The following is a 16,146-nucleotide window of genomic DNA, read 5'->3' on the forward strand; positions in this document are numbered from 1 at the left end:
CAAAGCCTTGTGCAAATCACAGCAAAAACTGCCATTTGACCATGATGAACAGACCCTACACTACATAATCCTGATGTCCAGACATCACAGCAATACAGATCACCATTACCTTATCAAGCCTCTTCTGCCAGCTGTCCTCTCTCTTTACCATCAGGTCAATGCAGTGTGACAGGGTGGCCAGGATTCCTGCCGTTGTTGCCTTGAAAGTAATTGCTTCCCCTTTAAAATCGATGCCGTTTATGCCTTTTGGGGCTACATGTGGAAACACTAAAATGGAAGGCAAACAGTTACATATCACTCGGGAAGATGAGCAAAGTCTGAAAATGATAAACGCTAGATGCGTATCAGGTGGAGCTTCACATATCTATTGGAGGATTCTGCTTCGAGAAATTGCTTCCTGTTCTGATAATTGACTATATGGGATGGGAGTAGTAGTAGTGGTGCTTTTAGTAACTGGAGGACACATTAACAGAGGAGGAGTAGATTACAAGTGACCACAACGTCACGTCTCCTGCTTCCAGTAGCCATTATTACATATACAAGTACGGAGAGGAGAAGCCGCAACTGTAAAAACAAGCAAAACGCTTACATTTCTCCTTGGTGCCATTGCTGCTGTGATTGTACTCTCCATCCGCGTGGTTTGGAAGGAAATCGTCGTCTTCGTCTTCAACAACTAAATCAGAAGAAACAAATTATGTTAAGGATCTGCAGGCCGTCAGGTCGATACTGGCACACAGGTGACGAAAACTGCTGGGGAACAGCAGGGAACACTGTATGCAAGACAATAGGAGAGAAAACACCAGCAAACAGGCATGTCATTCTGCTCCGCTTACTGACCGTCACAGGCAGCCCTTGTGCTCTACGAGACCAGCACTGCCAGGAGGATAGACAGCGCCGTCCCTCCCAGGCCGTGATGAAAGGAAATTTACCATATATATCGTACTAGAAGATGTAACGGACACCGTCTCATAGTCAGAGGATATCGTAGATCCCAACAGAAACCTCTGGATATGATCTGGTCTAAAGAGTCCGGCCTACAGGGTGTACAACCTGCGCTATGTGCCACACGTGCTGAAGACCCGGCACCCATGGCTCGTGGACATAACCAATATTACGTATCAGCCGTATTAAAGGGAAACTGTCCCTATGAAAATACAATGCAGTTATAGAGCAGGAGCTGCTGAGCAGACAGATACACGTTTTTCTGACTTTTCATCCCATTAAATTATGGATTTAGTTTGTTTAAATCCCTGCTCATTCGGGACCTTGTGGTCAGGGAGGCGGTCCCATCAGTGACTGACAGCTACCTCCATAACTGAATAAAGAGGACTGTCAATCACTGATAGGACCGGCTCCTTGACTTCAAAGCCCAGAATGAGCCAGGATTTAACAAACCAAACACAAGTTAAGAAATTTTCTTCCCTCCCAAAAACTATATATCAGTGCTGCCTGCATGTTATACGGCATTGTATTTTCATGGTGACAGTCTCCCTTTAAGTAATTTTACAGTAGTGTTATTGGATTACGTCATGTACTGTTTGCTCACTGTATTAAAGGCGTTATCCAAATCTACACTTTAACAGACCTCGGCGGAGTTCATACTTAATTGGTCCCCGCTGTGGGAATCTTGCTGCACCGCTCCATGGCACATCTGCAGGTCCTGTTTCTCTGGTAATCAACATCACCCAGGCAGTACATCACTGGGTCACATGCCGTACAGGTGACAGGTCACTGTCCAAAGAGGTCACGAGACTCTAAGGGGGCCATTGAGTGATTCACGTGACGCCAAGGTGGCCATTGAGCAATTCAGCCGGAATACAGTGACGCGGACCAGTTTATTATGAAACCCACCGTGTGTCCAGACACTCTGAAGAGGTCTATTAAAACAGCTTATAGAGAGGAAGATCTATGGCACACCAAAGGTTTCTTTTTCAAACGATGCTTTAATACATATTTGTGCAATTACATCATTTTGTGTTTAATTTCCATCCAGAACATGTAACAATATATGGGGCCATCAAAAGAAGTCCCAACGTTTCGGTCAATAATGACCTTTGTCAATGGCCCATGTCAGGAGAGGGCGCGGAATGCTGGATGCCTTATCCAGACAAACCAGCTCCTCGCATGGGCCATTGACAAAGGTCATTATTGACCGAAACGTTGGGACTTCTTTTGATGGCCCCATATATTGTTACATGTTCTGGATGGAAATTAAACACAAAATGATGTAATTGCACAAATATGTATTAAAGCATCATTTGAAAAAGAATCCTTTGGTGTGCCATAGATCTTCCTCTCTAACGGATTGACTCGTGTCCTCTATGAGCACCACCATTAGGGGGGTGTGCAGATCTCATTCTTTTGAAATGTTAAAACAGCTTAGTCTTGGATAACCCCTTTAAGCGTTGTAAGGTGGTATTTAGTAGTGTGGCCTCCAGCACTAGGTGGTGCTCAGATCTCTGTATAGGATTGTTACTTGGTGCTTCGAATTAGAATGGTATGATTATTCACACACAGCATGAATACATTATTATAGGCGGGGAGGGGGTCTTCAGCAACAGGAGATATCTTACAGGACATCCATCAACCTACAGCTAGCGCCGAGTGGAAAGCATCAATAACATCAAAAATTCATTAAGGGATAGTTCACGCTGGGTTTTCAGGTGATGATTCCGAAGTGAAAACGGTGTTGTAATCGGCATGGATGAGCATCTCAAATCTGCCTCCCTCTGCTTTCAGTGGGAAGCAGTGATTGGAGCTTCTTTTCTCAGCGTGCTGAAATAAGAAGCTTCCACCCTTATCTTGGCAAAGAAGACACCACGCTAGGTGGCCACACACTGATAAATAGGTCTCCCCAGTATTCAGACCTGTAGCAGAAACTTGAAGATCAGCCTCGCCTTTCACAGATTTTCTGTCTGCTGTAGAACAACCTTGCTGCTCGCCCTCTACATTTTCAAGGTGTGGACATACTGCGTGCACGAGCAGGCTGCTGCAACTTACATGGAACTACTGACCTGCTCACTTCACGAAAATGAACAGGCCACAACAATCAATAATGGCTGCCACATGTCAGTGTGTGACCAGGTGGAATTACAAGGAAATATTCAGAATTAGGCCTCTTTTACACTGCCAGCACCGCCTTCTGGCATAGAAGCCGGGAATCAGCAGGACAAAAACCCACGCAGCGGTATTTGTCTGGCCATCTATCAGCGTAGTTGCTGGATGGCGGCTCGATCACTTCCGGGCCCCACTATCTATAATTCAGCAATGCTGGATCCGGCAGACTGTTCCCGACCGAAACAGCCTGTCGTATCGGTAAACGGCAGTGTGCAACTGGCCTTAACCATACCTCTGTCCCGATCAAGCTCGTCTTTGCAGACCGCATCAGCACAGGCATCAAAGTATTTTTGAAGCGTGTCAACCTGTCGACACAAGATGTCACGGAAAGTCTCCATTTCGGCAAGTTTTTCTCGAAGGCTGTGTCCTTTCTATAGAAGTAGGAAAGCAAAGTGTTAACGGCAGCACATATAAAAAAGGTATGGATAGAAAGAGAAGATCTTAATGCTAATACTGTCACGATGAAAGGGAGTCATTAAAATTCATAAGCTGGAAGAGCGAACCTTAAATGACGAGGTCGAAGTAGCAGAATAACTGCTCGCTCCAGAAACCAGGGACACCATTGAGCCATGCCTTCGTAAGCTAGATTCAGATCCATAGCCAGATTCAGACTGAAAAACAAAAAACAAAGATGGTTTAATGGATGCACAGAACCTCCAGGTGCCAGAACAAGAGTGAAGCACAGCAATGGTGGACTGGACCTCAGAGATGAGGGTCTACTGAAGGGTTCCTTCAATAATGGTGGACTTGCACAAATTCTTCCAACCTTTGCAACAGACAGTACAGAAAATGTTCCCCAAACCAGGCCTCCCTGGAGATCCACTTAAACTACTGGGGTCATATACAGTGTTGAGCGAACTTGTGTTTTCAAGTTCGGCGCACAAGGTTTGGATTATCTTAGAATTCTGTTATGGATTCCGCCACCACGGGCCATAAGTTATGGCGGAATCCATAACGAAATTCTAACATAACCCGAACCTTGTACGCTGAACTTGAAAACAGTTCGCTCAACACTAGTCATATCAAACTGGTGTAAAATAGAACTGGCTTAGTTGCCCATTGCAAGAAATCAGATTCCACCTTTCATTTTTCACAGCTCCTTTGGAAAATGAAAGGTGGAATCTGATTGGTTGCCATGGACAACTAAGACTACTTTCACACTAGCGTTTTTGACAGGATCCTGCAGGGTTCAGCAAAAACACTTCCGCTACTGATAATACAACCATCTGCATCCATTATGAACGGATCCGGTTGTATTATATTTAACATAGCCAAGGAGGATCAGTCATGAGCTCCATTGAAAGTCAATGGGGACGGATCAGTTTTCTATTGCGTAAGAGAAAACTGATTCTTCCCCATTGAATTGCATTGTGGTCTATGACGGACCCGTCTTGCTCCACATCCCAGGACAGAAAGCAAACCGCAGCATGCTCTTCGGTATGAGAACGGAACAGAATGCATTTTGGAGCATTCTGTACAGTTACGTTTTGTCCCCATTGACAATGAATGGCGACAAAACAAGCGTTTTTTTCCGGTATCGAGACCCTATGACAGATCAAAATATCGGAAAATATTAAACACTAGTGTGAAAGTACTCTAAGCCAGTTCAACTTTACACCAGTTTGATAAATCTCCCCAATAGTCTTTCCCTTATTTCAGTTGGAAAATGCAAGAAATAACCCCAAATGCATGAGAATTAGTTTAACCCCTAATAATTTTAGATTTTGCCAACTTGGATCTGCATACTTTTGTAACTGCATGTATTTAAAGAGGACCTGTCACCGCTTCTGACATGTCTGTTTTAATTGCTACATGTATTCCCCGTATAATAACAACAATTCTGGAACATTTATTCTTATGGCTCTATGTTGTGCCATTCCTTTATTATTTGTACTAGAAGTTATAAATGAATTGCTAGCAGTCTGCAGTAAGGATACAGAGGGGTGGTAACCATTTTGGGGGGCGGGGGTGTACCTGCACGGACTCACTCTATCCAATCAGTGCTGCCATTTTCAGACTGTGCAGGGACACCCCCACCTGGTTAACTCCCCTCTGTACCCTTACTGCAGACTGCTAGTAATTCATTCATAACTTGTAGAAATAATAAATCAATGGCACAACATACAGACATAAGAATAGATGCTCCAGAATTGTTATTACATGGGGAATGCACGTAGCTATTAAAACAGCCATGTCAGAAGTAGAAAAAAATGATAGCTATTGAATTATTCAATAAAATGTATCTGTATAGCGCCACCCACTTGCTTATTTCTCCATCTATCTAAGCTGAGGTTGTCGCACATGCTCGGTTCCATCTTTCAATTGTCACCAGTCTTAACGAGTTAGAAGCTCTGACAGTTACAGGAGAAAGCTGCAGTAGAAGGGGCACGCCGCATAAGGAACATGCCCCCCACCCTCCTGATAAGAGACACTCCTCCTGAGCAGTCAGCCTGAAGACAACCACCTAGCCGAGAAATAAATAGCGAGATCTCTGGATCCATGTGTTCAAGCCTTTATTAGTCTGATTATCCCTTTATACATTATTCTTGGGATTACCCCTTTAAATAAAGCCCGATGTAACAATGTAAGCTCTTTATGGTTCACAGGGCCCATAGAAGAGAGGCACTGACATAAAAACCGCATAATGGCAACTAGACTGAAACCTGAGAGACGCAGGCCGTCATAAAATGGTAGAGGAGAGGACAGAGCCGTCATCTGCACGTCCCCACTCAGCACATATAGGACATGCGGCTGATGTCACTTCTATTATAGGAAGCTGAGGTAAGTACCGCAGAGGTCACCTCTTCTGTCTTCACCATTTGCTGACGGTCTCAGGTCTGCATTCTTTACAATCTTACAGCATCCGTGTGACACCTGAGGCTAAGCACTGAGGAGCCATTACCACCCAGTGACCAATAACCCGATATCTACAGAAAGATATTATATCCAGCCTGGGGACACGTGTGACAAAAAACTGACCCCACAGATAGGACTGGTTATATCATCAGTTACCCTGTCACTTCTATGGACATTGCCCGATGGAGCAGGCGATTGTCGGGAAGAAAGCGTTCCATCCTGGCAATCGCTTACCTGTTAGTGAAGGAGACCGCTGCAACTACATGACGGGATCTCCTCCACAGTATGGAGAGGAGCAGTCGCTCGTCCCCATACAGAATCTTTACTTGATGGCAGCAGAGCGTGCCACCTAATCAGCCACAAACAATGATTATGTACAGGGGACGGGATCACTGTACAATAATGTTACTTTACGTGACAGCACCAGCAATGAGCGTTTCGCTCATTCACCAATTTTCGGGCAGTGTAAAGGGGCCTTTAGCCAAAGGGAAGAGAGACTCCAGATTTTCAGCTGGCAGCACGTAGTTAGCTCTGTGGACTTGTTAAGGGTCCTGGGTTCAAATCCTTAAACATGGGCACGGAGTTCGTATGTTCTCCTCGTGTTTGCGTGCGTTTCCTCTGGGCATTTCCGATTCCTACCACACTCCAAAGACATGGAATCTAGATTGTGAGCTCCACTGGAGACAGTGAATGAGGATAGTGTCTGTAAAAGGCTGTGGAATATGTCAGCGCTATATAAGCAAATGGCATTTATCATGTAGAGAAAGTTACTACAAGGCACTTACTAATGTATTGCGATTCTCCATATTGCCTCCTTTGCTGGTTTGATTCATTTTTCCATTGCATTATACGCAGCTCGATTCCATGGTTGCGACCACCAGGGTGGTCGTACTTGCATACTATGGGAAAATGCGCCAGAGTATGCGCACTCTCAAGGTCCCGGCCATCAGAAATGCCAGAGCCTTTTCCTATATTGTGCAAGCACGTCCACTGCGGCTGGATTACAGGGTGGTCATAAACCCTGGATATGAGCAGTGTATAATGTGATGGAAAAATGAATCCAGTCAGCAAAGGGGGCAACATGGACAATCACAATACATTAGTAAGTGCCTTGTATGAACTAACTACACAACAGGAGACAACCTCTTAAATAATAATTATTATTATTATTCTGGTAAGATGCCTAATATTACCACAGAGAAGACCTTCAGTATAAAGAAAGGTGAAATTAGATTGATAATTAATTCCCCCGAAAATACTAGTGATCTTTTCTACAGTCTCTCTATAACCACCTTCCATGTATGATCTAGAACATGGATGTCAAACTCATGGCCCTCCAGATGTTGCAAAACTACAACTCCCATCATTCCCTGATAGCTGTAGTATGCCCAGGCATGATGGGAGTTGTAGTTTTGCAACAGCTGGAGGGCCACGAGTTTGACATCCATGATCTAGAAGATTAATTTTGTAACGCATGAACTAAAATTTGCCAATGTTACATGTAATAGTAATGACAAAGCTAAGAGACTAGAAAAGAACAAGAAACCACAGCAAGCAAAAGGGTGGCCATCAACCAGCACAACCAAAATTACACACACACACACACTACAAAAACATAACCTACAACACACACACAAAAAAGTAAAAAAAAGGATCCTATAAAATGAATAAAAGGAGGAGAGCAGCCGCCTAGCCGCAGCAGCACGCCATCTACACAGACTGTTAGTAAGCCGACCATTCTCTATGCCTTTTAGAAAAGCACTCTGATAAATGAGAGAATCGATAGAAAGCATCAGAGCAATGGCCGACCCAACTGCCCAGCACATTAACCCCATCAGAGCCAAGAGGATCCACCAAGACGTACGGGAGGTCAGAACTACTGGTGTGTGACAGAGCTGGAGTGCTGCCAGCAGTTACCTGGCCACTGCCTAATGTCAACACAGTCCTGCAATTCTGGTTACCGGCCTAACCCTGCCGCGCTGCGTCACCTTCTCCAGCTCCTTCGACCTCCACGCAGGTTCCATGTGATTGCTGCTTTTTCCCAATAGTGTCTCCAGACAGATGAGGAAGAGGAGAGGATGCGCTTAGGCCCCACCCAACCTCTTATGATGCCGGCCAAGGAAGGAGGTCTGGGCTTTACCAGCGTGCAGTCAGAGGACACCAGCGACACACGCAGGGTTTGCTTACTCGGCAAGCTGAAAGGGTTAATGGTGCTAATGACTGGGGAGGCTCATGGGAAAATCCACTCACACTTGAACTGCATTTTCTCCAGCGTCATCGCGTGGGACATCAACCCAATCGATATTTATTTACGCCATGGATGATGAGGAGTCTATACACCGCCACGGAATATGACAGCTCTACGTAACTAACGGGAAACGCATTTTAAGCTGTATGATTAGCATGGGAAGAAAAGGGATACTTAAAGGAGGACCTGTCCCGTCTCGTGACATGTCTGTTTGGTAACTACTCGCATTCCCCAAGGAATAACAATTCTGCAGCATCTATTCTTATGACTATATTGTGCCATTCCTCTATTATTCCTACTAGAGGTGATGAATGAATTGGCAGCAGTCAGCAATAAAAGGTCCAGATGGGCGTTTCCAGTTGAGGTGGTGTCCCAGCACAGTCTGACACTATCCAATCAGTGCTCCCACTGTCAGACACACCCCCTACTGGTAACAGATGACCTTTATTGCACTGCATTCCTCCCTTCTAGTGGGAATAATAAAGGAATGACTACATAAGAAAAGATGCTCTTGAATTGTTGCGGTCACAACCCCCCACGGCCCAATATTTATGCAATGGACAGTGTAAGCAGAGGCACCTGATATACCACAGAGGCTCAGGCTGGATGATACATTTGGGGCAGACACTTCTGACTAACTTTGTACCCATTATTGTTTGGCTTACTTCCAACAGAATAATGTGCAAAATGGCACATCTTCGTAAATAGGTCTAAAGTGAGATGTGCCAAACAACGGCAAAATGGGGCAAATTATGCCAGAATTCAGACAGATCAGCTATAGGTAATGAGGGCTGTAGTTTTGTTTTATGATGTTTTGGCTGTTCTGAATATGGCCATTTGTGGCTTCTCTAAACAACTCGAAAAACACTGGTAAATGCATGTAAAAAAAATAAAAAAATAAAATGACACTACAAGATGCCCGATACAAAAATGAGCGCTCCCTCACCCACTGGCCGGAGCAAACGGCTCCCTCACCCACTGGCCGGAGCAAACGGCTCCCTCACCCACTGGCCGGAGCAAACGGCTCCCTCACCCACTGGCCGGAGCAAACGGCTCCCTCACCCACTGGCCGGAGCAAACGGCTCCCTCACCCACTGGCCGGAGCAAATCCTGATCTTTTGGCTGTAGTATTAGACTGCCAGATGATCGCTAGTTAGCGACCGGTGGGCATAAAATCTGCCCGTCTAATATCCCCTTAAGAAATATCCGAAATCCCTGTTAACTTAGCAGTCCAGAAGGAGAGTATCTGAGCCAATCTAAACTGTTCTTCAATAGCGGTGCAAGTTTTTCCTTAATCTGGGCTGCGGTCACAAGTCTACCATCATGTAAGAGGTCGTGTAAGCCGGACATTTTACGAGTTATCCACCAGGAAGTGGATATGGGCTGTACACCTGGAGGGAAGCAAGGGAGTCGGGGAGGGGAATGAACAACTCAACTGCAATTTATGCTTAAAGCGAACTTGGATAGACTAGGTGGTTAGAAGGGATCTGGACTTAACATCTTTAGGAACGCGGTCCGTAGACAACACCAGCGCCGCACAGGAACTGGGGGCCATCAAGTTGAATCCATCCTGACCTACAGCGGGATCCCAGGCATCACTTTAAACAGTAGGAGTTGTAGTAATAAAGTTGGGTACCCAGACGCATCCCTATTGCCTGTTCAAAAATGTCACTGCTAGTTTAATACTGGGGCGTTTACCTGGATAGATAAAATGGGAGACGTTTCGGTGTAATTTGTGGAATTCCGTTATGGGGACCGGCAATGAACAGAATAGGTAGATCAGCCGTGGTAATACCATCATCCTAACCATTAGGATCCTACCAATCCAGGGTCCCATTTTTTTTTTAGGTCAGCTATGAAGGAGAGCAGGAGGAAAATTTGCCCATATAGGCCCTGCATTTGTGGTGTCAAAAAGAACCCTAAATAGGACATCGAGGAGGGGCAAGTCACAGTCAAAATACTGCTCCAGTAAGCGGACAGTAGCGGGACCGACATTGCCAAAATCAATGTAAATAAATCGGAGGCAATCTATTGCAATTTATTTATACATTTCCACACAAAAGAGATGGCTTGTGCTGCCGGCAAGCAATTGGCTGCGAGGGCAATCCAAGCCATTTTCTGTGTCAAGCTTGAAGCAAAAAGTCAGGTGTCGGTGAGTAATGATGATTTTTAGGAAACAAAACTAAGTATTCTACTGAGAAACCCCTTTAAATGAAGGATATGATTATTTTCTTTTTCAGGAAACAATTTCAGGCCACCATTTTGCAAAAGGGCTGCATGAAAAAAGTAACATCGCTTGTGTGGCTGCCTGTGCTTCTTCACATTACTGCACTGAGGCCTCCACTAACGGACTGATGGGTTATATATGGCTTCAGGTCAATCGCTATAGACAGAATAAGGACAGTTAGTGCAAGCAGCTTCTACGGGGAAGCATAAGACCAGCTAGGATCCACCATGGCAGGACAGAGCAATATAAAGTATTTGACGTTTCTGTGTAGATCCTCCTTCAAAATTGAGGTCATTAGGGGGATATTGAAAAATGTATGGCAACTTTGTGCAAAAAAAAAAAGTTAAGAATCTCACATGGGTGCCTTTTATGCAAAAAAATAAAATAAAAAAATTTGTGGAGTGGCCGGGCACTTGAATTCTATTTAAATCGATCCTGCAGCTATTGGGGGGTCAGCTTGAATATTTTATAGAATGTGTTTTCCGGGTGATCATCAATTTTAGATCGGCGGCTTACCAAATCACAGTGCCCTAAAATATCAAGTCGCAGCTGAATATGCACAGCGCCAGACACTGGATAGTGGCTGTGCTTGGCATTGCAGCTCAACCCTATTCACTTGAATGGGACAGAGCTGTGCTTAGACCATGTGACCAACGAACGAGAGGTCACAGGCCTACAAAACAGGCAGAAGCGCTCCCTGGAGCACAGCGGGTGCCAGGAGTCAGACCTCAGCTGATCTGATACTGATGACCTATCCTGAGGATTCGGCTAGTTTGACACCTGCGGCTGTTTTGGCAGTGTTCTCTGGATCCGGCATTGTTGGATACTACTACTGTCTGCCCACCAGTTCCCATTGCCTATAACGGGATCCGGCCATTACCTGGCACATAGGTCACAAATTGGCTGGGCAAAAACCGCTGCACGCAAAAGGTTTTCGTCCAGCCGATTCCAGGCATTTTATGTCGGAACAGCCTGCTGGAGAGGACAGCCGCAGGTGTGAAACTAGACTAAGCCATCCATGTCAAAATCTGGGACATCCCCTTCATCAAGTAGAGAATGGGACTGTGTATTAGAACAGGTCATTGGACAGACATTCCCCTCGACGTCTGTGACCAGACGCTTGAGCAGCTGCTTCTGCTTGTAATGTGAAGATTCAGTATTTGTGGCTGGACACCCTCGGCACAGTCAGCGACGCTCTGCATGCTACTGAAAGCAATATGCTGCAGCATCTGTGCTGTTCTTGGCAGTCAGTGCATAAAACCCACCCAGGAATAACAGATGTGGAGAAGCGGCCTTCTGGTCATTCGGGGGAGCGGCCCACCACACCACACATTCTCAGGTCAGTCTACACCCATAACCAGAACCTGCTGACATCGCTATGGAATATGTAAAGCCATATGACAAATACATTAGACCTTCAGCACAGAAAATACATATGGAATGCTGATTTATCCTCTGCAATGTATACAGTCTTTGTCCACCAGGATTACAGCTCAATGATTGCCCGAGGAAGAAAGGACTGGCATTTTTGAGTAATTGTGACTTACCACTCCTATGGAATAAAGTTTTTTTTTCCCTTACAATTCAAATGTATCCCCTGTCCACAGGAGAGGGAATAAGTATCTGATCTGTGGGGGTCCAACCACATGGACCCCCAGCAATCCTGAGAACGGGAGTCCCAGGTGCCCCAAATGAACAGAGGGTGGGGCGGCCGACTCGCATGCTGGATATATCGACATGGGACCCACATTCCTGCGATTAGTGGTGGCCCCAGGGACACTTATTTCTTGTCCAAAGGATAGGGGATAAGTCTGTATTATGGGAAAGCCTCATTAAGGCTACTTTCACACTAGCGTTAATACTTTCCGGTATTGAGATCCGTCATAGGGTCTCAATACCGGAAACAAACACTTCCGTTTTGTCCCCATTCATTATCAATAGGAAAAAAACTTAAACGAAACAGAACAGAATGCTCCAAAATGCATTCTGTTCCGTTTGGTTGCGTTCCCATACTGGAGCACGCTGCGGTTTTCTTTCAGTTCCGTTTGATTGCGCTCTCATAACGAAGAGCAAACCACAGCATGCTGCGGTTTGCTTTCTGTACTGGGATGCGGAGCAAAATGGATCCATCTTGACCCACAATGCAAGTCAATGGGGACGGATCAGTTTTCTCTGACAATCGAAAACGGATCCGTCCCCCATTGACTTTCAATGGAGTCCATGACAGATCAGTCTTGGCTATGGTAAAGATAATACAACCAGATCCGTTCATAACGGATGCAGGCGGTTGTATTATCAGTAACGGAAGCGTTTTTGCTGGACCCTGCCAGACCCAGTAAAAATGCTAGTGTGAAAGTAGCCTAATACATAGACTAATGTAGAAGGATAACTGAGGAGCCAATTGGCGTCTATAAAACAATCTGCATACCGCCATATTATAAACTCATATGGTATCCTAGGGGCCTATACACTGGTCCCTCAAGTTACACCTTGCTGGACCTGTGAAGGGGATTACTTGCTCCCCACTACTCCATTCTGGCTCTCAGTTGATCTCCGACTCCCTTCCGTGGTCTTGCATCCCCTGCTGGGTTACATGCTGCTTGGGGACAGGTCACTGCTGAGGACAATCATTGACGGCAGGGGCGCACATGACCCCTGTCCATGCCGGCAGTTTACATGCAGGGACCGGAAGACCGCAGAACACGGCCATGGACCCACAAAGACGGAACTGAGTGGAGGGGAGCAGATAAATAGGATTTTCTTCATAAGTTCGGCATGGTAAGAGTGGTAGTTAAAAAAAACACGACAGTCTTCGTGCTTTTATTTTTGGGGATGATGTTTTGGGACTGACAGTTTTCCATAAAGTTATGGTCTAAAGTTACAATGGTCGTCTCAGAAGCTATTCCTATTATAACTTAGGTGACCACGTGAACTGTACCTCCGTGTGCCTCAGATTTTAAATGGAAAGATCTCCGGTGATCAGCTACATTCTGTGGGGGAAGCACATTACACGGGTGCAGACAGAGGAGACGCCATACACAAGCCTCCTGACCAAACAGATTGCATCAAAATATTCAATTAATGACCAACAATAAGAACACAGCCGCCATCTACACCTTGTCAGCTGTGGTCTCCAGTGCAGCAGGCAGCCTCATTTTTATGGAAGAGCCTAGTACAGTGGTGGCGAACCTATGGCACGGGTGCCAGAGGCGGCACTCCGAGCCCTTTCTGTGGGCACCAGCCCCTGGAAAAACTCTACAGTGTACCAATATTCCTTAGACTTCTAATGGAATTCATCAGCGCAGGGCGCACTATGAACAGCAGGGCACTGAATGTAGGCAGGCTATTATAGATAAGTGATAAAGTATATGGAAGATATACTATACAGGACTGTAGTATTCTGGTTAAATTGCCGTGTTGGCACTTTGCAATAAATAAGTGGGTTTTGGGTTGCAGTTTGGGCACTCGTCTCTAAAAGGTTCAACATCACTGGCCTAGTAAATCAATTAAGAGCAGATTAATTATGTACGATTCCTAGAAACATAAAACGAGCAGCAGTACACACAGTGCAACACTAGAGGGCGCTGCTGACAAACCCAAAAGACATACAGTGCAGGTTACTAGCGGTCAAAGCCCAAAGGTAACACCTGACACCACGCAAACGTTAGCGACTTCCACCGATACAAGGAGCAGGCAGTATAATAAAACTTCACTCCCAGTACAAGTGCCCCTTCTTGTTTCCAACCGATGAAAACTGAAGACACAAACAAGTGATGGAGACGCAACAGCTTGTGGTTACTGCTGCCGCCAGGTAGATGATAACACACGCTGCGTACAACAATACGCCACGGATCCTGTAATCCGATATCAGAGCGGAACTGGAAAATGCTTCTATGAGCAACTGACAAGTCCGGAGATGCTGCCATAACCCATTCAAACAATGCTGCCAACCAGATCTGATGCCATGGTTACCCAGGGAACAATGCCACGTATATCTTGCCACTGAATAAATCCCCAAGGGTGAAAAGTCGAGAATACGTTTATCTTTACTGTAGTGGTCACTGGAAATGCTGATAAGACTACCACCGGCTTGGAGATCTAAATTGCCTAAGGTCTCAAGCACACGACCGTGTCCGTACTGCAGTCTACAAACCGCAAATCCGTAAAATACTAATACCTTCCACGGGGACTCCAATCACTTCCAATACTAGAAGTCACTAGTCTCGTCAGCAATACGGACAATTTGACAGGATGTATAATTTGCAGAAGGGACATATGGACGAGACAGCATTTTATTTTTATTGTGGGCCCTTGAAAATGGAGGGGCCCGTGTGCCATCAGTGGATGCAAAATACGGTTGTGTGCATGAGGCTTAAGTTGCAATCTCCACGAAAATACTACTAAAGGTGCAGCCCCAAGCACTGTACGTAATATTAGTTATCTCCCTGTGCCACGTATCCTGTAAGCCAAATCATTAGGATAGGCAACGGGCCGTGAGCCCTGGATGATCGGCAGAGCGATCGGTCATGATCACAGCTGACTGTAAAGGTGACCAGAGCGCTTGTTTGTTATTCATCACATCATGTATGTGGGTGTAACAAACTGGCATGTCAGCAACATATCCCCCCATATACATGTATAAGAAGAATAGGAGGTGGGGTGAAGAATCAAATGCACAAATGATCGTTCGTGATGGTCTATGAATGATGAGATCGAGAGAAAAGCAAAAGGTTTCACAGTAATTTGGGGCCTCATTTAAAAAGGTAGCCATAGAAGTGGGTGGAGGTTTTCTGTCATACAGAATCTGTCAGAAAAGCTGCGCTACGCTAAGTCTTCTACCCTAAAACGTTCCTTCTACGGGAGATTACCTCAAGATGACAGCACTGTACATCACAAGGCCTCATGTACTGTGCAGCAGACGGATACACGACCAGCGAAGTGTACAACATACATTATTGTATAGGAGGCGACTGCTGCCATCTGTAGTAGGGCAACACCGTGGCTCAGTGGTTAGCACTGGTGGCGTGAAGTGCTGGGTTTGTATGGGTTTCCTCCAGGTTCTCCGGATTCCTCATACATACTGATAGGGACCCTAGATTGTGAGCCCTATTGGGGACAGCCTGATGCTAATGTCTATAAAGCGTTGCGGAATATGTCAGCGCTATACAAGTGTGTAGAATAAATAAAAGTACAGTATACTATGTTACGTGCAGTACAGCACAATATCCAATTACAAATTCACTAGCAGTTCTTGAAAATGTTCTGCAACCATTTCTCTTCCTAATGCTACTGCTGTCATTCAAGTCAATGCGGAGAGGGAACCACTGCAAATGTGTGATCTCACAGCAGCGCACAGAGCAAACTGCGGATTTAACCCTTTTAAGATGAAGGGAAGCCTAAAAGCAAACCTCTATATTTGCTGGTATTACTTGGAGGAGCAGTGTCAGCAGATCTGTACCTATGACACTGGCTGACCCGTTACATGTGCGCTTGGCAGCTAAAGTCACCTGTGTTGGTCCCGTGTTCATATGTGGCGGCATTGCTGAAAAAAATGATGTTTTGATATATGCAAATGAGCCTCTAGGAGCAATGGGGGCGTTGCCGTTACACCTAGAGGCTCTGATCTCTAACTGTCGCACCCTCTCCACTTTGATTGACAGGGCCAAATGGGATGACATTTCCACTGCCTATGAATCAA

The 16,146-nt window shown here is 45.5% G+C and overlaps 1 protein-coding gene across 2 annotated transcripts in view; it reads right to left on the minus strand.

Annotated features, from left to right (window-relative positions):
* The window catches only part of CERT1 (ceramide transporter 1), a 73,893-nt gene that overhangs the window by 20,400 nt on the left and 37,347 nt on the right, over nt 1–16,146 (minus strand). For both annotated transcript variants that reach the window (XM_044276084.1, XM_044276083.1), the window contains exons 4-7: nt 3,621–3,728; nt 3,350–3,488; nt 590–673; nt 110–267 (exon numbers count right to left, since the gene is read on the minus strand). In XM_044276084.1, coding sequence (XP_044132019.1) covers nt 110–267; nt 590–673; nt 3,350–3,488; nt 3,621–3,728 — 489 coding nt within the window. The remainder of the gene's footprint in view (nt 1–109; nt 268–589; nt 674–3,349; nt 3,489–3,620; nt 3,729–16,146) is intronic.

Source organism: Bufo gargarizans, chromosome 1 (genome assembly GCF_014858855.1).
Source record: "Bufo gargarizans isolate SCDJY-AF-19 chromosome 1, ASM1485885v1, whole genome shotgun sequence".
NCBI lineage: Eukaryota > Metazoa > Chordata > Amphibia > Anura > Bufonidae > Bufo > Bufo gargarizans.